The sequence below is a fragment of the Pelophylax lessonae genome (assembly GCF_965119305.1).
Source record: "Pelophylax lessonae genome assembly, chromosome: 5".
Taxonomy (NCBI): domain Eukaryota; kingdom Metazoa; phylum Chordata; class Amphibia; order Anura; family Ranidae; genus Pelophylax; species Pelophylax lessonae.
Genome location: NC_138772.1, coordinates 120,716,260 through 120,742,070, shown reverse-complemented (window position 1 = coordinate 120,742,070; position 25,811 = coordinate 120,716,260). Strand labels below are relative to the sequence as shown.

At 42.8% G+C, this 25,811-nt stretch overlaps 1 protein-coding gene across 4 annotated transcripts in view; it reads left to right on the top strand.

Moving 5' to 3' along the window:
- Positions 1-10,024, top strand: part of SP4 (Sp4 transcription factor) — a 51,562-nt gene extending 41,538 nt beyond the window's left edge. For all 4 annotated transcript variants that reach the window (XM_082259100.1, XM_082259099.1, XM_082259098.1 and 1 more), the window contains exons 5-6: positions 3,623-3,822; positions 8,806-10,024. In XM_082259100.1, coding sequence (XP_082115226.1) covers positions 3,623-3,822; positions 8,806-9,083 — 478 coding nt within the window. In that variant the 3' untranslated portion in view covers positions 9,084-10,024. The remainder of the gene's footprint in view (positions 1-3,622; positions 3,823-8,805) is intronic.
- Positions 10,025-25,811: the final 15,787 nt, after the last annotated feature.

Sequence of the window (25,811 nt, the reverse complement as noted above, 5' to 3'; positions counted from 1 at the left end):
GCTCTCAGCGGAGTGCTGAAAGGCTGACTCAAGCATCTGGGTGGATCCCTCCATAGTCTGGACCGGGTTTTAGGAGTGCAGAACTAAATGCACTCTTTGTACATATATTCCATTCTGGTAGCAATAAATCCAACAAGTGTAAGGATTGGTCCTTCATACTGTTGCCAATAGCAGACTACTTGGCTCACACCAGTAGGGTAATATTTTAAAGTCACTCAATATCTGAACCTCGTGACAGCCTTTTTCCCCATAGGCATATTATGCTTTAGAGGTTAGACCACATGGCTCAGAGTGTCTGGGAAAAATTCCAAGAATATGACCGTGTATTTAACCTAATGTAGTATAATTTAGATCTTCCACATATCAATCCAATCAAGCTTGTGTGGTTGTGGAATAAGCTAGTGGAGCTAATTTTCAGCACCAATGGCTTACAGTTGAAATGGACCAGATAATCCCTTCCAGGTTCAAAGCGATACTCTGTTTAAAGCTGGCCACATACAGTAGGATTTTCTTGAATCATTTATACATTGCAGACAAGTATGGAATAGGTGATCTATTCTTGAACAGTTAATCTATCTAAATCCAGGTAGATTGGGTCAGTTTGACTTGCATGTGCACACTTTTCTGTAAAAGTGCATGTATATATGTACAGTGGGTACGGAAAGTATTCAGACCCCCTTAAATGTTTCACTCTTTGTTATATTGCAGCCATTTGCTAAAATCATTTAAGTTCATTCTTCTTCCTCATGAATGTACACATAGCACCCCATACTGACAGAAAAACACAGAATTGTTGACATTGTTGCAGATTTATTAAAAAAGAAAAACTGAAATATCACATGGTCCTAAGTATTCAGACCCTTTGCTCAGTATTTAGTAGAAGCCCCCTTTTGATCTAATACAGCCAGGAGTCTTTTTGGGAAAGATGCAACAAGTCTTTCACACCTGGATTTGGGGATCCTCTGCCATTCCTCCTTGCAGATCCTCTCCAGTTCTGTCAGGTTGGATGGTAAACGTTGGTGGACAGCCATTTTTAGGTCTCTCCAGAGATGCTCAATTGGGTTTAAGTCAGGGCTCTGGCTGGGCCATTCAAGAACAGTCACAGAGTTGTTGTGAAGCCACTCCTTCGTTATTTTAGCTGTGTGCTTAGGGTCATTGTCTTGTTGGAAGGTAAACCTTCGGCCCAGTCTGAGGTCCAGAGCATTCTGGAGAAGGTTTTTGTCCAGGATATCCCTGTACTTGGCCGCATTCATCTTTCCCCTCCATTGCAACCAGTCGTCCTGTCCCTGCAGCTGAAAAACACCCCCACAGCATGATGCTGCCACCACCATGCTTCACTGTTGGGACTGTATTGGACAGGTGATGAGCAGTGCCTGGTTTTCTCCACAGATACCGCTTAGAATTAAGGCCAAAAAGTTCTATTTTGGTCTCATCAGACCAGAGAATCTTATTTCTCACCATCTTGGAGTCCTTCAGGTGTTTTTTAGCAAACTCCATGCGGGCTTTCATGTGTCTTACACTGAGGAGAGGCTTCCGTCGGGCCACTCTGCCATAAAGCCCCGACTGGTGGAGGGCTGCAGTGATGGTTGACTTTCTACAACTTTCAGTCAGAATAATTTAGTATGTGCACTCCTAGATCGCAGGGTGTCTAGGCGCACAAAAAGGGTTACTTAAGGGTGCCACATCCTAATTTGCAAGTTGAAGAAAGTGGAGGGAAGAGATTGGACTTTATAGGCACCAATATTAAAATTATATATTCTTTATTAGAAAATTCACAAAAACACATAGATAACAAAGCACAGAAGGAGAGACATATAAAAAAGACAACATATCATATACAAAAATTATTACAATAAGGCGGAAAGGCCTCAAAACGGTTGTGCAAATCGCATAGCCTATCAAGTATTGATTATTTGTACAACAATCACAAGTGATACAAGGATGACCTGTGTTCATAAGGCGGCCCTGGAGAAGGGATGACCGTCTCCAAAGGGTCGTCTGTACATAGTAGATACAGATGTTAGGTTGAATCCCAGCTGCCCTACATGTTTCGCTTAACCTAGTAAGCTTCTTCTGGAGCATATGATGAGAGCAAACATCTGAGAGAGATATTTCAGGAGAGAGAACCTTGTGATAAATCAAGCCTTAAAGGCTAGGAGAAATAACGAGGGGGATCGGTGCGCTGTAGTTGGAGCATAAAGCCTGGTAGGATTACCAAACCTAACATAAGACAAGGAACTTCGAATAACATAAGTACGGAACAAGGTAGGGGCTTGTTATCATGGAAGTTTGGTCCCCAAAGGCAGGTAGTATTTCTACAACTTTCTCCCATCTCCTGACTGCATCTTTGGAGCTCAGCCACAGTGATCTTTGGGTTCTTCTTTACCTCTCTCACCAAGGCTCTTCTCCCCCGATAGCTCAGTTTGGCCGGACGGCCAGCTCTAGGAAGGGTTCTGGTCGTCCCAAACGTCTTCCATTTGAGGATTATGGAGGCCACTGTGCTCTTAGGAACCTTAAGTGCAGCAGAAATCTTCTTGTAACCTTGGCCAGATCTGTGCCTTGCCACAATTCTGTCTCTGAGCTCTTCAGGCAGTTCCTTTGACCTCATGATTCTCATTTGCTCCGACATGCATTGTGATCTGGAAGGTCTTATATAGACAGGTGTGTGGCTTTCCTAATCAAGTCCAATCAGTATAATCAAACACAGCTGGACTCAAATGAAGGTGTAGAACCATCTCAAGGATGATCAGAAGAAATGGAAAGCACCTGAGTTAAATATATGAGTGTCACAGCAAAGGGTCTGAATACTTAGGACCATGTGATATTTCAGTTTTTCTTTTTTAATAAATCTGCAACAATGTCAACAATTCTGTGTTTTTCTGTCAGTATGGGGTGCTATGTGTACATTCATGAGGAAGAAGAATGATTTTAAATGATTTTAGCAAATGGCTGCAATATAACAAAGAGTGAAAAATTTAAGGGGGTCTGAATACTTTCCGTACCCACTGTATGTGCTATGAGTCGTGTTGTGGTGTGCTTTTTCTTTTTTCCCCTTTTTTCTTTCAATAGGAGAGGTCCTAAGGTCATTAGTGACAAGGTGGCAATTTGCTGCCCTATAAAAATACTCGGTTTCCACCATCCTAGATATGACATAATGGGGGCGAACTACCAGTCAATGGCTATTCTTGCTTTAAAGCTCAAATCCAGCAATTTTTGACACCGCACAAGAAACATATTTCATTATAATAGTAATTGGTTAGACACGCCCAGATTTTTATTTTTTGCTTCTATCTGTGCCCCCCACTGGAGACTCTTCCCCTCACTTTCAGTGTCGGTAATGCTTTGTGTTTGTGGGTGTGACAGGGTTAAACAGGACGTGAGTTAAGATGTTGCGTGCTGTTGGGATTGGTTGCTCCATTCAGCTGCAGCCTCAGCTAGCAGGGTGTACTATCTTGGTTCTTGGCCTTTTGTGGGTGGGAATGAAGTAGGAATTCCCACTCCCTGTCCTGGAGGTTGAAGTTGTCAGCTAAGATGGCAACACCAGTAGTTTTATCTTGTAGTGGTTTGATTCAGCACATTTGTCAGCTTCTCTGATAACCTGTGTGTCTATTTTTTTTTCCAGAGCAAATAGTGAACCCGGCAAGAAAAAACAGCACATATGTCACATTGAGGGATGTGGAAAAGTGTATGGGAAAACATCTCATCTTCGAGCACATCTTCGTTGGCACACTGGAGAAAGACCTTTTGTATGCAACTGGATCTTCTGCGGCAAGAGGTTTACCAGAAGCGATGAGCTACAGAGGCACAGAAGAACCCATACAGGTAAACTGGATTCCTTTTTCCCTTCCCAAGATATCCAATGTCAATCCCACGGGGTGCCTTTAGTTTCTTCCTGGAAGCCTTGTGTAGCTGGCTGTCCTGCTCAACAAATCCCTGTTGTTGTTTGTATATTTCCTCTCAGATCCTTTGGTGAGACATAAACTTACAGTAGTGGTGCTGGGTGATAAGTAGACAAAGGAGAAGAGAACAGGATGGAGCTCTGAAAAATATGAGAGGGGTTCTCAAAATGCCTACAGGTATGGGAGGAGCATAACGGGATGTATTTTCATATTGGATTAGTTTAAAATTCTGGACTAGTGTTCATAGACTGCCTAGAGAATTTTTTTTAAAAAACGTGAACTAACCCTTTAACCACTTAAGCCCCGGAAGATTTTACCCCCATTCCGACCAGGGGGTATTTTGCGATTCGGCACTGCGTGACTTTAACGGACAATTGCGCGGTCGTGTGACGCTGTACCTAAACGAATTTGGCGTCCTTTTTTTCCCACAAACAGAGCTTTCTTTTGGTGGTATTTGATCACCTGTGCGATTTTTTGATCACGCGCTATAAACAAAAAAAGAGCGTAAATTTTGCAAAAATAGCAATATTTTTCACATTTTTTTATATGAAATTCCCCCCCAAAAAAATTTAAAAATCAAAATTTTTTTACTTTTTCGGCCAATTTGTTTTATGCTACCTATGTTTGGTAAAAAAAATCGCAAAAAGCGTATTTTGATTGGTTTGCGCAAAAGTTATCGCGTTTACTAACAAAGGGAAAGATTTCTGTCATTTTTGTTGTTTTTTTTTTTAACGTGTAATGGCGGCGATCTGCGATTTTTTTTGCGGTACTGCGACATTGGGGCGGACAGATCGGACCCTTGACTGACATTTTTGACACTTTTGGGGTTACCAGTGACATTTCTACAGTAATCAGTGCTATATATATGCACTGTTACTGTAAAAATACACTGGTAGTGAAGGGGTTAACTTTATTTGGGAGGGAGGGGCTGTGTGTATCCCTAGGGGCGTGCTTTCTACTGTGATTGGCTGGGGCTTGAGCTGTATGGACACTGATCAACGGATCTACATACTAGATCCGAGTGATCAGTATCCTAACAGCAAGGAGAATGACAGGCAGCTTGTTTACACAAGCTGCCTGACATTCTCCCTCTCCCCCGCCGAGTGACCAGCGGACATCGGGTCCGCCGGTCACACGCGCGGGGGGGTCCGTGACCACGCGGGAGCGGGAGCGCGCCTCCGGGGGCGCGCGCTCGCTCCCTAGACCCTCACAAGCTAGTGACGTAGCCCTACGTCACTTTGCCTGTGAGGGGCTGACTGCCGACGTAGATCGGCGTTAGGCAGTCGGCAAGTGGTTAAAGTGTTACTAAACCCATTACTCTGCATTCACAATATCTGGTTTCCCACAGTACACAGAACATGGAAATGCAATTATTTTAGTAAATATAAACTGCTAAATACCTTTTTTCATCAGCAGTTATAGCAGGTTTGTGATTTCTATCAGTGTCTGGTTAAAGCTTGTAGGAGGAGTTTTCATTCTTCTCTCACTGTCCTATGAGACTGCAGGACCCCTGAACCTCTGTCTGGACAGTGTTGATTGGCCCTGTGCTGATCACATGCACCCTCCCAAGAAAAAAAAAACTCTCTAGCAATACACGCCAAACTGAGCATGTGCAGAGTGACTCCAAAGGCTCTGTCTTATCAGGAGATGGATTGGGGACAGTGGAAGAAGGGGAGGATCAAACAGCCTTTTTACACATGCAGAGGATTAACCCCTTAGGTTCCACAGTGAGTATAACAAGCATGCTTTACTGCATATACAGATGGATTTTACTGTTGTGGCTTTAGTAACACTTTAAAATGCACGGTGCAGCGATATAGTTAGAGAGAATGTGTTGTTTATTTTTCTTTAGATGACTCCTTGAAATCAATGCATTTTATCTCAACAACTGTCAAGAAGTTAAGCAGCCCAAAGATTTTGCAATTTTCTTTCCTTCAACAATGGGTGGAAGGAAAGAAAATTGCTACATTTCCCCATCATTACAGTTATTGTTGAAGGGGGAATCCCTCCCACAGTACTATTGTGTGGGAAGCCTTCCCTTCCGGTAGAACACAATGATCAGTGCTGGCTGTTTATAGCCGCCGACAGTGATGGAATATAAAAAATCCAACAGTCTGGTTGTACTGAAGTTGTTCGATGGATCAACTCCAGTACAACCAACCTGCCCATAAATGGATTGATTCTTGGCTGGTCCCTGCTGAGTCCGCCGAGATTTGATTCATCTATGCCCAACTTTAGGCAGAATTGACTCTACCTGTAGGGCCCTCAGACCCAGGTAGCACAGGAATCCTCGTCTGTTGCCTGAGCTTAGCATAAACGATGGCCTTTTAATCTTGTCTTGGTTTGAAGTTGAGATTTTATGTACAGGTTTTTCCTTGGGCCCAGGTGGCACCACAGGGCCAATCTGAAGACTATCTCAGGTACTTGCCACATGGTTTGTACAGTGCATTTACAAGGAGGAAAGAGCAGAGAGATGACCTCATCAGTGTACTGATGCTCCTTCATTGTCCAATCACAAACTAGCAAACCATTACACTGCCTCCTGCGCTTGAAAATTGTTCCCAGAGATAGTAACTTCTCATTCCTGTATTCAGGTCCTGGCTTTCACGGACATGCCATGCCTTGCTGCCCTCTCAAGCCTGGGGAAGTCTGAACTCACTGCAACCATAAAACAAACAGAGGGCGCACCAGTCTAGTGCATTATTCTTAAAACCTATTTTTATTTTTAAAAAATAGTAGGTAATATACTCACAAAACCGCAGGTACATCAGCTTCAAATGCTCAATACATCACATCACGTGGAGGGACAGTATTTCTTTCAATGGATTTTCCCTTTTCTTTAGAGTCCCTCTGAGGAAGAGGGAAAGTCCCTCAAAACACGTTAGCCTTTTGGACTCATACTGTGCCTCCATGTGATGTGATGTATCAACCATTTGAAACTGATGTATTATGACAAGCTTTGATGTACCTGCTGTTTTGTTAATATATTACCAACTAGTTTTTAAAAATAAAAATATGTTTTAAGGATAATGTATTAGGCTTGTGCACCCTCTGTTTGTTCTATTGTCCAATCACAGGCTAGGGGTTGGTCTTGGACCAGGCTGTATTGCTTAACTGTAATAGAACAGTGTAGGTCTGTGGGGCAATATTAAATTTAATGATAATGGAAAAAAAAAAAAAGTGGACTCAAGGGTAAATGAAGAAGGGCCTAAAATGAATGGATGTTCAGTGAGAAAGTCGCTAAAAAGCCACTATAGATGGTTGTAGCCTCAGATCCAGGTCTTGAGTCAAGCAGATGCACAGCATTTAAATAAACAGGGGCAGGCATATCTGTCACATTACATGAAGAGTCCACTTGGAAGCTGCCAGGATATGTAGAGTTCAGCAGGAAGATAGCTGGTGTGTGCAGAGCTGCGCTGGAAGACTGCTAGTGGTCGCAGCCGGAGTGGCAGAGTGGCAGTCGGAGCCAGGCTGGAATGCAAGCTCCTGAGGGGTCCAGCCGAAATCGAGCCCAGATGCTCCCAGCCACATCCTCAGCAGCTTGAGTTCCAGCCTGGCTCCGTGACTGCTGCTTATACCAACAACCTCCCAATGCAGCTCTGCATCCACCAGCCATCTCCCTGCCAAACTCTGCATATCTCAGCCGCTTCCAAGAGGACTATGTATGTGATATGGGACAGATATGCCAACCTCTTTGATAATGCAGCAAGTGCATAATATTTTTATACTTTTCATGGTTTCATATAGACCTATAGGCTAAACATATATAACGTATATACGCGAGTATAAGCCAAGTTTTTCATCACATTTTTTTGTGCTGAAAACGTCCCTCTCGGCTTATACTCGAGTCAAAAAAAAAAAAATGTCCCCGGCTTTACATTTAAAAATGGCGCTGCCCGGCGCCAACGTGTCACCGCACAGGTGCCGCCGCCGCTCGGGACAGGCCGTACACGTTCGGCTATTCCCAGGAATAGCCGACCGTATACGAGCTTTCCCGAGCGGCGGCGGCGCATGCGCAATGACGCATCGGCACCGGGCGGCGCAATTTTTAAATTTAAAGCGCTTCTAGAACAGGTAAGTGAAACACAGCCGCACTACCTGCCATTATGCAGTGCTGAGGGTATGGTACACCTGTAGCATTGTCCTGTACCATGCCGGCAGCCCTGCATTGTCCTGTACCATGCCCGCAGCCCTGCATTCTTCTGTACCATGCCCGCCGCCCTGCATTTTCACCCTAGGCTTATACTCAAGTCAATCATTTTTCCCATTTTTTTGTGGTAAAATTAGGGGCCTCGGCTTAGACACGGGTCGGCTTATACTCGAGTATATACGGTATATTTTTTATTTTTTTTGATAACGCAAGAGTGGGTTATCCCCGTCAGATTTGTATTTTGCCATTTGTTTCCCATTGCAGAGATTTCCCTTCAATTCAGAGGAAATCCCTGCATGTTGAGGGAATTCTTTGGGGACCCCCAGTTCACCAGAACTAGTGTCCTCATTGGAAGATTTTCCCTCTTATTACTTTTCTAGGGACAACCCAAAATCTGGGGTTTTCTTTCTTTTTTAATGATAATGGTAAACAGGACAAATAGAGAGGGTAAGTCTCCTTAACGGGGGCACAGACAACAATTAAAACTGACGGGTGTTCTAATGCATCTCCACTCTATCAAACATTTAAATTTTGCCTTTAGTTATACTTTAATAAACGACTACCTTTTAGAAGATGGCGCTCTCTTCTGTTTATTTATATGGCAGTCTGCAGGGAGGGCACAGACTTGGCTATGCTGGCCAAAAAGAATTTCAAGTCCTTTGGCTGGTAAACCAGTTCCTTGTTTGTATTTAGTAATTTACCAGGAATAAGCTTTAGTTCATTATTGTTAAATTGGTCTGTATTTTTATTTCTTAGGTGAGAAGAGGTTTGAGTGTCCAGAATGTTCCAAAAGGTTCATGAGGAGCGATCATCTTTCAAAACATGTCAAAACCCACCAAAACAAAAAGGGAGGTGGCACCGCCCTGGCAATCGTAACATCAGGAGACCTGGATGCCTCGGTCACTGGAGTCCTTGGCTCCCCTAGAATTGTTACTGTAGCAGCCATCTCCCAAGATTCAAACCCAGCCACCCCAACTGTTTCTACAAACATAGATGTTCTAGAAGGGGACAAGGACTTGTATCGCTGCACCTAATTATATTGTTACAGAATTGTGATCTGGTCTGTACATTTCTTTTCAAGAATTTTTTTATTTAAGTTGTTCATCCCAAAAACAGCAGGATGAAGCTGATATATACTAAACTGTGAAAAATATACATTTTTTCTAACATTAGGCAATATAAATCTGAAAATCAGAGATATTTTACCTGTATCATAAATTCTGCATTTTGTAAAAGCTTCTAAATTTTAATGCTTTCTCATTCCTGTTAGCCCTTCCAAATACAACCACTGTTTATGATAGTAAAAATATTAATAGACTCAGGGCCATTAATATTACAAACTTAGTTTGTAAAAAGGCCATACAATCAGTTTATTTATGGTAGCATAAAGATTACGCAGTTACCTTTACAAAGATGCGAATTTTGTATAGAGACCTGCTACTAAAATGTGGGGAAAATAGTTATTTATATAGATTTAATGCTATCCTTATGCAAGCTGCATAGTTTCATACCACCCAAGACATTGAACCTGCTCGAAGCATTTTTTTAATAGCATTTTGTAGATAAGCATTATTAGGAACCAACATGTACAAACCGCGACAGTCAAGCCTTTCCACATTCCACGCTCTCTATATATTTTTATTATCATTTTTATATTTACTGTTTTTGGAAAGTCGGTATACATCACAGACGTTTTAGACTTTTAATATGCAAAGTTGATGTAGGATTTACATTTAGCGGAATGTACTATGGTGTATGCTTTCATCAAGTAAGTTAACAAAATGGCTATAAAACTTGTATAGCTCATGGCTAGATCAAGAGGTGAGACATTACAAAAAGGTAATTTTGCCGCTTTTGACAATTCAAGAAGCACAACAGATGTATGTGAATTTTTATTTTTACCCTCTAATCTAGTTACATTTTTGTAGTGTACATTTGGTTTCAGAGTAAATTTTATTATGGCGTTAAATGATCAGTCTAGTATAAGGTAAAGCTACTGGGTTGAATTAACAGCTACCTTATATCTCTCTAATGCTCAGCATGCACATTGCGATTTGTACAATCTCCTTTATCTTTAATAACAACTGTGTGGTAGAAGGGTCTAAATTATTTGATGCACAATGTTTTTTGTTCTTATTATTATTATTTTTTTTTTTATTTATTTTTTTTAGCGTTTTGCCATCCCTCACATTACATGGTTAAGGTAAATGGAGAGGAGATTGTACAATAATATAGTAAGCAGCATGGCAAGCTTTAGATTTTGGCATCAAGATGTCTGCACTTGGTTCTCAGCTCCGCCTATCTGCTGAGGCAACCCCTAAAAAGATATAAGAGTCTAGTGGTTGATACAGCCTGAAACACTCCTTCTACAACTGATATCAGTTACACGAACTTTCATTTTACACTTTCATAGTAATTGATAGAGTGAGCAGAGGAAGATATATGTATTTTTTTTCTTTTAATCCCTTCCCTTTACCCTTTTATATCTATATATGTAAAGTTAATGTGTCAGTTTTTTTGGGAAATGAAATGAAGCCACTTCTGACACTGCGTGTGTGTATGTGTGTTTGACAGCGTGTATGTATATATGTATATACAATATATATACACATGCATATTAATTGTTTTAATTATTGCAATATAAGTACAGTTTATGGTAAAAGGACAATGCTATTGGTCAAAGCTCCACAAGAATACAGTATTTATTTTCATTCAGTCTAAATCAAATAATTTTCACACTGTGTTAGTAATAATTCCACCCATGTATATAGGAAAGGGCATTGTATTTTGGAAATATTTTAATTTCATATTAGCCAGTGGTGTATATGTGTATAAACTACACATGTACCCCAAAGACTAAAATGTGTAGCTTGCTTGAGTTTTCTATTTTATTTTTATTTTATTTTTTTAATTTGAGCACTTACTGTAGATCGTGTGTGTGTGTGTGTGTGAGTGTGCGTGTTTTTTAGAACTAGCTAACTTGTGATTTTAGGTTAGTGAAGTATTTGTACCCATGCACAGTGGCTCCTTCCTAACTCTCATTGCTTTTATTTATACATTGCATTCTAATCCTCTCATTGCTTTTATTTATACATTGCATTCTAATCTTTTTTTCCCCTCAAGACCAAAAGGACTGCAATCCCTAAATTATGTAAGACTAATGGCACTTTTCCACTGCAAGTACCGGCTCGGCTCCACTTGGCTCTGTTTGGTTTTCCACTGCATGGTACGGTGTTGGAACGGTTCGGTACGGTTTGGTACGGTTTGCTTTTCCACAAATAGTAAGTGGGTGGGATAACAACGATTCTCTGACCAATCAGTGGCTAGTAATGACAAACAGTCAAGGCTGCATGCAAAGGATTGTGGGATATGGTACCGGTACGGCCCTCTTGGAACCACAACCGAGGTGGTACGGTTTAAGCGAGCCGTACCGTTCGGTTCCATGTAGTGGAAAAGCGCCGTCGTACTGAACCGTTCCAACACCGCACCATGTGGTACCATGCAGTGGAAAAGCACAAAAGCGAACCAAACCGTTCCAACACCGTACCGTGCGGTACCATGCAGTGGAAAAGCGCAAAACCGAACCGTTCGGTTCCATGCAGTGGAAAAGCGCCATAACAATATTGGCTATTTAATCTTCTACCTAGGCATGTTATCCAAAATTCTGATTAGTACTTCCTGAAGCACAAAATGACTTCCCTTCTGTACATAGGTGCACTTTAATTAAAACGTATCCCTACACAAACCAGGAAGGTTGGTACACACTGAGTATACACCTCAACTGACCATGTTTCAAAGAAAGGAGGTTTAAACTTTTTTTTTTTTTGACAAATCCTTGCATCTTCAGATTGAGATAGAAATTTAATTTTTAAAGCTATTCGGTTACCAAAAAGCTTATGTAGCATGAGTGTTTTTCTTTAGGGTTAAAATGCACACTTAGAAAGGCAGGCACCACTCAGACCAATTCCCTCATTAGGCAAGCAGACTGTGCATTAGCTTGTGGTTTCTTCTCAACCCCCAAACAACATAAGGAAAGGAGGCAAAAGCTTGTTCTTCTGAATATTGACATTTTTATTTCAGGTGCTGTACAAGTAATACAGCGGCTTACGCGTTTCAGGGCTATGATGAAGGCTAACAGCCGAAATGTGTAAGCCGCTGTATTTCCTGCACTCCACCTGCAGTAAAAATGTCAGTATTCGAAAGAGCATTGGCTGGCTTTTGCCTCTTTTCCTTATAAAGTGCACACTTGGTTAAGAGTGAGCCAAAAAATGTAAATACAACCCAGAACTTTCTGTCTGTGCAAAAAATAGCACTGCTTGGCCTATGCAGACCCATCATGGTTTACTATTGTCATCGGTTTAATTTGATTTGACCACCTGCTTGGAGCTTGGGATAATGTCTAGCCATTATTTTTAAAGGCTAATGCCCCATACACACGTGCAGATTATCTGCAGACTTTTGTCTGCAGACTTACCAAAACCATATAATATGAGGTCAAACCTAAACACTTTCAATTTGTATGCAATCCGGCAGGCCCTTGCACTACATAGAAAAGGTAAGTCTGCAGACAAAAGTCTGCAGATAATCTGCACGTGTGTATGGGGCATAAGGCCAAAGGCTGTCTAGCTTAACAGCAGATTGACTTGGTAAATTTTGTTGCAATTAGTAAATAATGCAGGGGCCCAGGCAGGAAATATTTACTGTTTTACAGAAAAAGGTACTGGATTTTAATCTAATGCAATCTGTCCCACTACCGGTGCCACTGCATTTCATTCCTGAAGAGCAAAGCTTGATGACATTTTTTTAGCTTGTGACATTTACAGGTGTGTATGATGCCTGGTGCCCCTTTTTCTCTTTAGTTCTGTTATATACAGGGATGGAGACGCTGAGCAGTGCTCGCCGGTGTCTCATGTAAAGTCCCAAAACTGCCCAAATTTTCCATGTTGGCAGGGATGGAGACGCTCGCTTTACAGGCTGGTGTTTCATCTAAAGTTCCAATTTGCCTTTACCATCTATATTACTGGGATGGGGGTGTGTGTCTACCAGCTGGTCATTTTTTAGTTTGCACCCTATGGCTTTCACATAGCCATTCGTTTTTAAATACTAGTCATGGCTGGGAGCAGGTTGGGAGAGGATTGGGCCACCTCCAAGCTCACCTGTTTCCCATCCATCCATTAGCATTCATGTACTCCCATGTTGGAGACACTCAGTAGACACTCAGGTTGAGTAGTGTTAGGAAGTGTTAGAACTGCAGGATACACAGGGTGCCTTGGAGTGGCCTGCAGCTTATACATGCGTTTGCAAATGTGTGTTAACTAAACCCCTGTTTTTAACCTATTATGTTAGACAGGTTTATTTGGTTTGTCAGCAGACTGGTGGGTAGGTATAGCAAACTAAGGGCCGGTTGGTTTCTACACACACACACCTTCTTTAATCCCCTTTTTCTCTTCAGTTCTATTATATACAGGGATGGAGATGCTGAGCAGTGCTCGCCGGTGTCTCATGTAAAGTCCCAAAACTGCCCAAATTTTCCATGGTGCCCCAGTGCGCGCTGTGGAACATCTAAAGCCTGGTACCCCGCTGCGCACTGTGGTATGTGTGATGCCTGGTGCCATGCGACACGTTGTGGAATGTCTGATGCCCCGCCACCGACCCCCAACAGAAAGAACCTTTTTCAATAAACGTAAACTAACATATTGACTTTTTTCATAGACGGCAGAAAGAAGTAAATTATTTAGTAAAAGCGTTGTTCTTTAAATCTTCCAGGCATAAAAGTAGTAAATCTTGGTTTCCCATATGTCTACAACAGAATTGTCCTGCTTTTTGGATGTTTTCCAAAGTCAGCCAATCCAGTTTCAGCTTTCATCAGTTCAGAACAAAGGGGTATAACAAAGGCCTGTAGCAGCAATTTTCAAGCCTGAACTTTGGTATACACAAAAATATTTAGCTAATTAAGCCTCAATTTACATCGAGTTGCCATTGCTGAAATCTTGTTTTTTTTTTTTAAAAGATGCAGGTTACAGGATTGTCATCCTGATTCTGGCGTTACTTCTTACAGTAATATGCTGAAGTTCAGACTTTACTGGCTGTATGCTTGTACCAGGTCAGTAGCGAGGGTTCAGGGCCTTTTATGTTCTTCAGAGGCATCTCAGGGGCTCTAAAACCTAAGGGTGTTCTAATTTGCCAATTGGTGAGGGCTGGCCTGCCCCCTAGACCTTCTTATTGGTTCTTCAGTTTACAGTGGCCTTAATGGTCAGTAGGGAGTACAGGAGCCAGGCCAGCCCTAGACTTTCTTAAAAAAAAAAAGTTGATATTTTTATATTAAAATGCACCAGGTTTAACAGCCCTCGAGATGCTTGTGAAGCAGCTGATAGGTATGTGCAGGCATCTAAGGGTTGCACTTTGACTTCAACTTTTATTAGAAAAAAAAAACTGGTTTAATTTAGCTTACTCAAATGTCACGCTCTTCAAACATTTTTGGAATACTAAAACCATGCTGTATGCCAGTAATTTTTGTTTTCAGGTTGTTGATTTAGCAGAACGCCTTTTTAGTATTTATTTCTCTTGTACATAGATTATTATGTATAACGATTTAAACATTTTAAAAATAAAATACATTTTATGACTAACTTTTTGAACCTCCACTATACCAACAGAAAAAAATATGTTTTAACAAATGTTTAAATATTTGAGTCCTCTTTCAAATAAGCTGAAGTTGTCTGCTGCTCATGATGCTTGTCTTACAGCGTCTTGTGAAGGAAAAAAAAAAAAAAATATTCTCCACTTCCATTGCCACTGTTTTATTAAAAATAGATTTATGAAATTGTATATTGATCATGTTTAGCATTTTAGTGTTAGATTTTTTTTTATAGAGTATTTGCGTAGTAGACACGTGGATGTTTTGCCGATTTGCTTTAGAAGTTTAAATTATTTATCACTTTTTCTAAAGTAGAATGAAAGTTTAGTTTGTCAGATGTGAGAATGCATGCTAGGTGCATCTTTTCAATCATAGGGCACTTTTTTTTTTATTTCGAAGATGTTTATTTAATTTTGATGCCTTTTGTGCATGTCAAAGGGCAAGCACTTATTATTGATGGCCCTCTATATATATGTTAATAGATTAATATGCACCAGATGTTCAGTTGGACACCATTTTGAAAAATTAAAAACATTTTGCAACAGATTTTTTTTTTTTTTTGCTTTGTTTTTTGTTTTTTTTAGAATCTATTGTAACATTTTTGAGGGGAAATTTAGAGGAAGGGAAAATCATGGAAATTTCCCTATAATTTCTGCCAGCATAGCCTCTAACTTGTCATTTTTACAGTGCTGATTTGTATAAACCTTTGTTCTTTATCGTGGATTTGGAAATAAAATTATGTGGAATTTGTTGTCCAGATGTTGTTGTGCTTCTTTTTCCCCAAATTAGCAGTAATTGCTACTGAGAACAGATAAGTCCTGTGGGTTTTTCCTCCTTACTAGGAATTGAGTAGTTAAAAGAGAAGTATGGGATTCATGAAAATAAATTGTATCCACCTAGGTGGATGCAGCATCAGTCAGCTTTCCCCCGTCGGCCCCAAACCGAAATCACTCAGCTCTCGGTCTTCAGGCTGCAGAGACCTGATAACTGTCAGTCACTGGCTCTCTGCTCTGTCTCTCCAGCTCTCACTGGAGCACTGGGTTTTGGAGGGGGCAGTTCACTGAGATGCTGAGCCAGCTGCCAGTCCAGGAATCTGGATGAATCCCAACCATATGGTCGGCTCTGTGACATCAGCCGACAGCGGGCTTTAGCTGGACCCCAGGAAAAGTAAAATCCCTCCCTTGCAGTGTGACTGTGCCCACACTACAAGGAATAGAAGCTTCTTTACATCTAGGGCACACTGAGAAGTAGTTTTACTTAACCTAGTCCTGTGCTCCAGCAGGCTCCTTCAAGCTGCCAGACCAGTCCTGGCAGCGTCTTCTCCCTTCCACTGTAGCGATTGGATGCCCTCTGACATTACCAAGGGCCTGTAGCCCTGCGTTGGATGTGAATATGCTGAGCAACAGTCCACAGCTGGGGCAAAGGGGAGTGGAAAGTCCTCTAGACATAAATGAGCATTCAACTAAAACAACCCACTGCAAGGGTTTACTTTTACTGGAGTTAGGCTTCAAGCAGGTTTGCATCCCCATACAAATCTATAGGAATGCAAAACCTGTTTAAAGCAGACCAGAAGAAGGTCAAATGCACCAGTTAATGAATTCTGAATGATCTCAGAACAATCTCAAACTGATGCCATCAACACAAGGCCAAAGCTGTAGTTGTGAGACTTGACTACTGAAAACTCACATGTGTAGCCCTGGCCAGAATTTGCATGAAATCATTCATGTTCTGGGGATAATTTGAACCTGTCATGGGATACATTTGGGGACTACGGCGATGGTTGGATAACAACTTAACTGGTTACAACAAGCTCATCTGGAGCAAGAATGCAGATAGAAAAGTCAGGGGAAAAATTAGGAGCGTTAACTGCTTCCCACTGTACATATTTGACAAGCGTCGTTCTGGGAGGATGTCCACCCAGAAGCCTGCCTTGTGTACACCCTCTGGGGTGTTCAGCAGCACGATCTGTGACTGCTGTGGTCACAGAACAGCTTATAGGACCGCTGTGACCAACCAGAGCGATCACATTGCCAGTAGTGTTGGGTGAGCTGTTCGGGCCGAACATCGCCCATTCGGGTGTTCAGCGAACACCCAAATTTGCGAGGCTCTTGATAGGATGTTCGCCCACCAAGTGCCCCACAATGCACTGCGTGCTGCACAGTGCAGTCTAGGGCCCAAATTGTATGAAGCAATGCACCTGACCGCTGGTCAGGTGCAAGACTTTGCCCAATCAGAGCACAGAGCCCTGACTGGACAAAGTCATGATGACTTTTCCCAATAATGGGTAAGTGCTCATAGTCCCACCCCACACTATAAAAGGTTCTTTCCTGCAGGACCCTTTTTCAGTGTGTTGTTGGAGTGGAGATAGAGCAGGGCTTAGTTAGCTAGTGTGTTATTGTGACTCTGAGTGTTAGTGTAGTGTGAGTATAGTGTAGTGTTTAACAGCATTACATTACATTTAGTAGATTTTTACATTTATATTTTTGGTCCCCTTTTAAATTGTCATCATTCATTGAAGGACGCAGTTCTCTCTGCTCCATATCAGTAGGTTATACTGCCCCCTACAGAAGTAGGACAATAGGCAGAAAAAAGTTCTGGCTAGGATGTCAGTTTTAATCTGCCTAGTCAGGAGTAAGTTCCTTGCTGGGATCTTTGGTCCTGGCATAAAACGACACTTGGTACTTCCGGTGCGACCTCCATCACCAACTGGGGCTCTTGATTGGTGCAGTCGGTTCTTCCAGAACCTCCTTTTCCAAGTATTCGAGGGTATCCCCTGCCTACCTTTTACAGAAGGGTGCCTTTTGGTTGCTGTCACTGCGTGCAGGGTGTCGGCACTGGGGACATTGTCCTGTCGTTTTCCCTATGTGTTGGTTCATGGAGACAAGTGGTACTTCGTCTGGATCCATCCTTCCCTCCGAGGATGTTTTCTAGTGTTCACTTGAACGAGGGCATTGTATTACCATCTTTTGTCCTAAGCCCTTACATCCTGCGGAATGTGCATTGCATTCTCTGGATAGAGTTCGGGCACTCAAGGTGTACTTGGCGACTACTGGGTCTTTTCGTAAGTCAGGCTCTCTCTCTCTGTACTTACGAATGGCCCATGAACAGGACTGCCTGCTACTGCTGCGACTGTTCCCAGCTGGCTTAGTCAGACGGTGGTGCAGGCTTTTTCAATCAAGGGTCAGGTCCTGCCTTTCCCTGTTTCAGCGTGTTCTACTCGGGCGCCTAGTGCTTTCTGGGCTTTTTCGCCATACTGGCATCTGTGTTCCGGGTTGCAAGAGGGCTACCTGGTAGTCTGTTTACACGTTTGCCAAATGTTATAAGGTGGATGTGCTTGCATCTGCAGATGCCTCTTTTGACCACCAGGCTGCTGTTTGGAGGGCTTTTGGCCTTCCTTGAGGGTATTTACTGTTTGTTTCAGGTGGGCCTCATCTTTTGTTCTGCTGAGTCCTATGTTGCCTGGTTGGCTATGTTTAGCCTTGGGGACTTGTTTTTCTCTGCTGTTCCCACCCCTCATTTTATGGCACTGCTTTGGGATGTCCCTACTGATATGGATCAGAGAGAACTGCGTCCGTCAATGAATGATAGAGAAAACTGGATTTTTGACTTACCGTAAAATCCTTTTTCTCTTAAGTTCATTGACGTACGGTGTACCCGCCCCTCTATTTTGAGTTGGGTTGGTGTTAGTTTCTGACACTGCTTTGATACAAAACTCCCTACGGGACTGCCCATAGCCATAGCCAGAACTTTTGTTCTGCCTAGTGTCCTACTCCTGTAGGTGGCAGTATTACCCTACTGATATGGATCAGAGAGAATTGCGTCCGTCAATGAACTTAAGAGAAAAGGATATCACGGGAAAGTCAAAAATCCTTTTTTTTTTTCTTACTGCGACGCTGTTGTTTCCCCTTTATTCAGTTATTTATTATATATATATATATATATATATATATATATATATATATATATATATATATATACACAGTATCTCACAAAAGTGATAATACCTCTCACATTTTTGTAAATATTTTATATCTTTTCATGTGACATCACTGAAGAAATTACACTTTGCTACAATCTAAAGTAGTGAGTGTACAGCTTGTATATAAGTGTAAATTTGCTCTCCCCTCAAAATAACTCAACACCTCTAAGTGAAAATTGGGCCCAAAGTGTCAATATTATGTGTGGTCACCATTATTTTCCAGCACTGCCTTAACCCTCTTGGGCATGGAGTTCACCAGAGCTTCACAGGTTACCACTGGAGTCCTCTGCCACTCCTCCATTACGACATCACAGAGCTGGTGGATGTTAGAGACCTTGCGCTCCTCCACCTTCTGTTTGAGGATGCCCCACAGATGCTCAATAGAGTTTAGGTCTGGAGACATGCTTGGCCAGTCCATCACCTTTACTCTCAGCTTCTTTAGCAAGGCAGTGGTCGTCTTGTGTGGGGTCATTATCATGTTGGAATACTGCCCTGTGGCCCAGTCTCTGAAGGGAGTGGATAATACTCTGCTTCAGTATGTCACAGTACATGTTGGTATTCATGGTTCCCTCAATGAACTGTAGCTCCCCAGTGCTGTCAGCACTCGTGCAGCCCCAGACCATGACACTCCCACCACCATGCTTGACTGTAGGCAAAACACACTTGACTTTGTACTCCTCACCTGGTTGCCGCCACACACTCTTGACACCATCTGAACCAAATAAGTTTATTTTGGTCCAATCAGACCACAGGACATAGTTCCAGTAATCCATGTCCTTAGTCTGCTTGTCTTCAGCAAACTGTTTGCACTGCTTTCTTTTGCATCATCTTTAGAAGAGGCTTCCTTCTGGGACACAACATGCAGACCAATTTGATGCAGTGTGTGGCGTATGATCTGAGCCCTGACAGGCTGACCCCTCACCCCTTCCACCTCTGCAGCAATGCTGGCAGCACTCATATGTCTATTTTCCAAAGACCACCTTGGGATATGACGCTGAGCATGTGCATTCAACTTCTTTGTTTGACCATGGCTAGCCCTGTTTTGAATGGAACTTGTCCTGTTAAACCACTATATGGTCTTGGCCACCATGCTGCAGCTCACTTTCAGGGTCTTGGCAATCTTCTTGTAGCATAGGCCATCTTTATTTAGAGCAACAATTCTTTTTTTCAGATCTTCAGAAAGTTATTTACCATGAGGTGCCATGTTAAACTTCCATTGACCAGTATGAGAGAGTGAGAGCGATAACACCAAATCTAACACATCTGCACCCTATTCACACCTGAGACCTTATAACTCTAACGAGTCACATGACACCGGGGAGGGAAAATGGCTAATTGGGCCCAATATGGACATTTTCACTTAGGGGTGTACTCACTTTTGTTGCCAGTTGTTTAGAAAATAATGGCTGTGTTGAGCTCTTTTGAGGGGACAGCAAATTTACACTGTTATACAAGCTGTACACTAACTAATTTACATTGTAGCAAAGTGTCATTTCTTCAGTGTTGTCACATGAAAAGGTATAATAAAATATTTACAAAAATGTGAGGGGGTGTACTCACTATATATTGCAGCTTACCAATCATTAGATCTTTTTAGGCTTTTTTTCCCTATGTTTTCACCTGGTGGTCTGACCAGTAACATACTTCCTATATAAGGCTTGGTTCACACATCTGCGATGGCAGACATTGCATGTGATTCGGAGCGCACTGCTCTGAAAATCACATGCGATGTCTGTGCAATGCAAATTCAGCCATACAGATAGTATGGCTGAATTTCTATCTGATTCAGCACAAACACGCACAGGACCCTTTTTTGGGTCCGCAGCAGAATCGGATCGCATGGTGCTTCACACCTATGCGATCCGATTCATGGCCGAATGTCAGATCGCACTGCGATATGTGAACTGATTTGGGGATGTCGTTAATTTTGAATTGCCTGTTCTGGGAATGCGATGCGGGAACCCGCAGTAGACTCGCAGGGTTCCCGCATCGCATAAGCGTGAACCGAGACTGATAGTGCCTCAATTCTGGATGAAGAAGCACCCATGGACAGCAGCATTGTCAGTCTGGGGGAAGGGTAGTTTTAAAAGCATTAGCAAATTTAGATACAGTAAACAAATTGAAGCCAAACTCCAGCTAAAACCTATTAAGCAGTTCTAGCAACAATTTTGTTCCTTTTGGGATAAAAGTTTTAACCACCTCGATACCAGAGACTTTAACTCCCTTCCTGCCCAGGCCAGTCTTCAGCTTTCAGCGATGTCACACTTTGAAAGACAATTCTGCAGTCATGCAACACTGTACCCATATGACATTTTTATCATTTTTTTTTTCTCACACAAATAGAGCTTTCTATTGGTGGTATTTAATACCCACTGTTTTTTTTTCTTTTTTTCTAAATGAGAAACTAAAATTTTGAAGAGATTCTGTTTAAACATTTTGCAAATAAATAACCTTTCTTCATAAACTGAGCCCAAAATGTCACATTTCTTTGAGGAAAATAACCCAAATCAGTGTATATTATTTAGTCTGTAGGAAAGTTATAGAGTGCGAAAACTATGGTGTATATATATATATATATATATATATATATATGAAAATTGATCAACCTTGATGTACTGACAGCCTATCTTATTTTTTGAGGCCTAAAAATGCCATATCCCCCAAATGACCCTTATTTGAAAAGTAGACAGTCAAAGGTCTGATGTTTGAGGAGGACTTAGATTTTGTGGGGATAACTGAGACTTGGTTTGACAGCTCTCATGACTGGATGGCGACCATTCAGGGGTATTCCCTTCATCGCAGAGATAGAGAGGGTAAAAAAGGGGGAGGGGTATGTCTGTATATTAAGAACAGTATACAGGTAAATATGAGGGATGATATTAATAATGGAGCTATGGACGAGGCAGAATCCCTATGGGTAGAGCTTCAAAGGGAAGGCATGGTGGGGAAGGTAATATTGGGTGTATGCTATAGGCCCCCCAACCTGAGGGAGGAGGGGGAGGCGGAGCTCATTTTACAGATAGGATTGGCAGCAAGGATGGGAAATGTCATTATAATGGGGGACTTTAATTATCCAGATATAGACTGGGCAGAAGGAACTGCACACTCAGCCAAGGTTAGGCAGTTCCTAAATGTTTTGCAGGACAATTTCATGGGTCAGATGGTGAATGCACCGACGAGAAAAAATGCAGTACTTGACCTACTGATTACCAACAATACAGACCTGCTCACGGATATAGAAATACGGGACAACTTAGGAAACAGTGACCATAGGTCAATAAGTTTCAGTATTAATTACAGTTATAGGAAGCAGAGGGGTAATATAAGGACAAGGACACTGAATTTTAAAAGAGCCAATTTCCCAAAACTGCGCTCGCTGCTAGAAAATATCAATTGGGATAGAACCCTGGGAACAAAGAACACGGAGGAAAAATGGGAGTGCTTCAAGAGTATACTTAACAAGGGGATTGACCAGTGCATTCCAAAGGGAAATAAATTTAAAAGAGCAAAATTAAACCCTGGGTGGCTAAACTCCAACATAAAAATGCATATTAGTGCTAAAGAAAAGGCCTTCAAAAAATACAAGACTGAGGGGTCATTGGCAGCATTTAAGCATTACAAAGAGTGTAATAAGAAATGTAAACACGAAATCAGGGTGGCTAAAATAGAACACGAGAGACATATAGCGGAGGAGAGTAAAAAGAACCCCAAGAAGTTCTTTAAGTATATAAACAGTAAGAAAGCGAGGCCAGAACACATTGGCCCCATAAAAGATGACAAAGGAAATATGGCCACTGAGGACAGGGAAAAGGCGGAAGGGTTAAATAATTTCTTCTCTTCAGTCTTCACAAAAGAATCGGGGGGCTACACGAACCTTGCTTGTAAGGCCGAACTAAACAACACACCTCAGGAAGTGCCGCCATGGCTAACAGAAGATAGACTTAGAACTAAACTAGAGAAACTTAACATAAATAAATTAGCGGGACCGGATGGCTTGCACCCGAGGGTTCTTAAAGAGCTCTGCCAGGTGATTGCCAGACCATTATTCTTGATCTTTAAGGATAGTTTACAGACGGATATGGTGCCAGCTGATTGGAAAAAAGCTAACATGGTACCAATATTTAAAAAGGGGCCGAGGTGTATCCCGGGGAACTATAGGCCGGTCAGCCTAACATCTGTAGTCTGCAAGATTTTGGAGGGGATGTTAAGGGACCACATACAAGACTTTAGTAATGAAAACGGTATTATAAGTAGTAATCAGCATGGATTTATGAAAAATCGTTCTTGCCAAACCAATCTATTAACCTTCTACGATGAAGTGAGCTGCCACCTAGATAAAGGTAAGCCTGTGGATGTGGTGTATCTGGACTTTGCAAAGGCCTTTGACACCGTTCCCCACAAACGCTTACTGTACAAACTAAGGAAGGTAGGTATGGACCATAAGGTGAGTACCTGGATAGAGAACTGGCTCCAGGGGAGAGTTCAGAGGGTGGTGATTAATGGAGAGTACTCGGATTGGGCGGGTGTGGAAAGTGGGGTCCCCCAGGGTTCTGTCCTGGAACCAATCCTGTTTAATTTATTCATAAATGATCTAGAGGAGGGGATATCTAGTACAATATCAGTATTTGCAGATGATACTAAACTAAGCATGCCATTATCGTCCAAGCAGGATGTGGAAACCTTACAAGCGGACCTGAACAAAATAACGGGGTGGGCAACTACATGGCAGATAAGGTTTAATGTTGAAAAATGTAAAGTAATGCACTTGGGGGCCAAAAACCAGAAAGCAAGTGTGGCAAACATCGCCACTTACAGAGTATTCTGTCAGGAATGATTGTACAACTGTATTATGTGTGCATTGTATGTGTAAACGTAACCCGAGCAGTACCTGTAGGATTTTGTATTGTGTTAGCTGCTGGCTCATGAATGTGTATTGGAAACCCCTGCTGTCCCTCTGTGGAGACCCCGTGTGGCAAACACAGCCACTGGATATTGTCCTATTGTTTGTCTGGCAGAGTAAGGTATTATGGGATGTTCAGTTTTGTGTGTGGAATGTCTCGAAGAGGGAGGGGTTTTGGCTGAGTGTAATCCCTGTGTTTTTTCAATAAACAAGGCAGTCTAGTGTTGACCTTCAAGCCATGTGTCTGCTGGTTATTATAGGGTTGTTAATATTATACGCTACCAGGATTATTGTATGCTCTGCCTGACTACCAGTGGAGATATCGTGGATCGTACGGATACTCCGCTACAATTGGTGGCAAGCGACGGGATCTTTATCCACACAGCGAAGCAGCGTTCGGCAGTATTCATGCGAACAAAGAGAAAAGAAACCATTCAGATGAAACCGGAGTTCGGCAGTACGTAAAACGACACGAAAGGCTGGTGAATGGGAATGGATTATACACGGCTAAAGCGGCAGACATTGAAAGCATTGCTGGAGGCAAGAGGCAAGATAGCCAGCAACAAGAACAAGGCGACACTGATCAAAGAACTCATGGAAGAAGACAAGCAGCCATGGATGCAAGGCCAGAAACAGACCGGGAATTTGAACTGGAATTTCTCAGCAGGATAGCGTTGTATCCAAGTAACCCATCAATGGAAACCCATGAACGGGTCGCAGCGGACGTACATGAATACATCATGGCCATAAGGGGGCCCCAGCCACAACCTCTCCAAGTACACCCAACTCCACTCAGCATGCCGCAAGGTAAACCCAAAATACCGTACCAGGCATTTAAAAACTTCACGGACACGGAGGGAGAAATAGATGGGTATTTGCAAGACTTCGAGAGGCTGTGCCAGTTACATAACATTGACCCAGAGGATCAGGTACAGATATTGGCTGGGAAATTGTCTGGCCGGGCGGCCGATGCGTATCGGGCAGTCCCTAATGCCGACATCCGGGACTACCAGAAAGTTAAGCAGGCGATTTTGACCAGGTATGCCATCACCTCCGAGGCATACCGACTCCAATTCCGGGATCTTAAAAAGCAGGACCAAGATTCCCACACTGAGTTTGCCCATCGGTTGCACAGGGCGGCCACCGGATGGTTAGATGCAACACAAGCCACTTCACGAGAGGATGTTTTGCAATTATTATTGTTGGAGCAGTTTTTCCGGAGACTACCTCAAGAAATGCAGCTCTGGATAAGGGACTGTAAACCTTGCACCCTTCCAGAGGCTGCTAAATTAGCAGATGAGCACCAAGACACTAGACGGGAACAACGACCACCGCCTAGGGTAGTTGCCCAGCAACCCTATCACCGACCAGCAGTTACCGAACCAGCACGCCCACGTTCAGGAGGAGGTAACAGTCAGTACCCCAGGTACCAACCAGGAGCCCATACCCGGTGCCATCTCTGCAACCAAATGGGGCACATACAGAAAGACTGTCCCCGAAATCGGCCTCGTCAGCCCTGGCCGAATCAGGGCTACGCACCAGCACCTCGAGCCGCTGTACACTGTTACCAAGCAGCCGCTGCATTACAACCCCCCACAGCACTCCAAATGGAGGAACCCCTGGGCACCCTACACGAGGTTAACCCCATCCAAGCGGCATCGGACAATCGACAAAACCACCGGCAAGCTGTTCACCTGGAGGGGAGACAACTAGAAGGGTTACGTGACTCTGGGGCTACCATCACATTGGTCCGGAATCACCTTATTGCATCCAGACAACTCACTGGGGATTCTGTAGCTGTGCGAGTAGCTGGGGGAGCCATTTTCAAAGTTCCCACTGCGAAAGTACACCTGAATTGGGGAGCTGGGTCAGGGAATGTGGAGGTGGGCATGATGCAGGATTTACCCGCAGATGTTATTTTGGGCAACGACCTGGGGGAGCTGACTTCAGCTTTTGTTCCCCAATCTACCATCCACGAAGCTTATTCGGTTGTTACCCAGCAGCAGGCTCGCACCACAGGACCACTACTACCACAGACGGGGCGAAACTCCTCCAAACACCAGACACCCAGATAACCGTCCCGCAGTGGGGTACAGTGCCACAGGTGCAAGCAGTTTGGGCACTATCGACGAGACTGTACCCATAGCAGGAACCAAGCTGCATGGATCCGACCAGGGTCACCCCCTTCAGCACGGACAACGGTCCCCTACTATCCCACAGAGGTTTCCCCAGTTGTACCCAGGTTC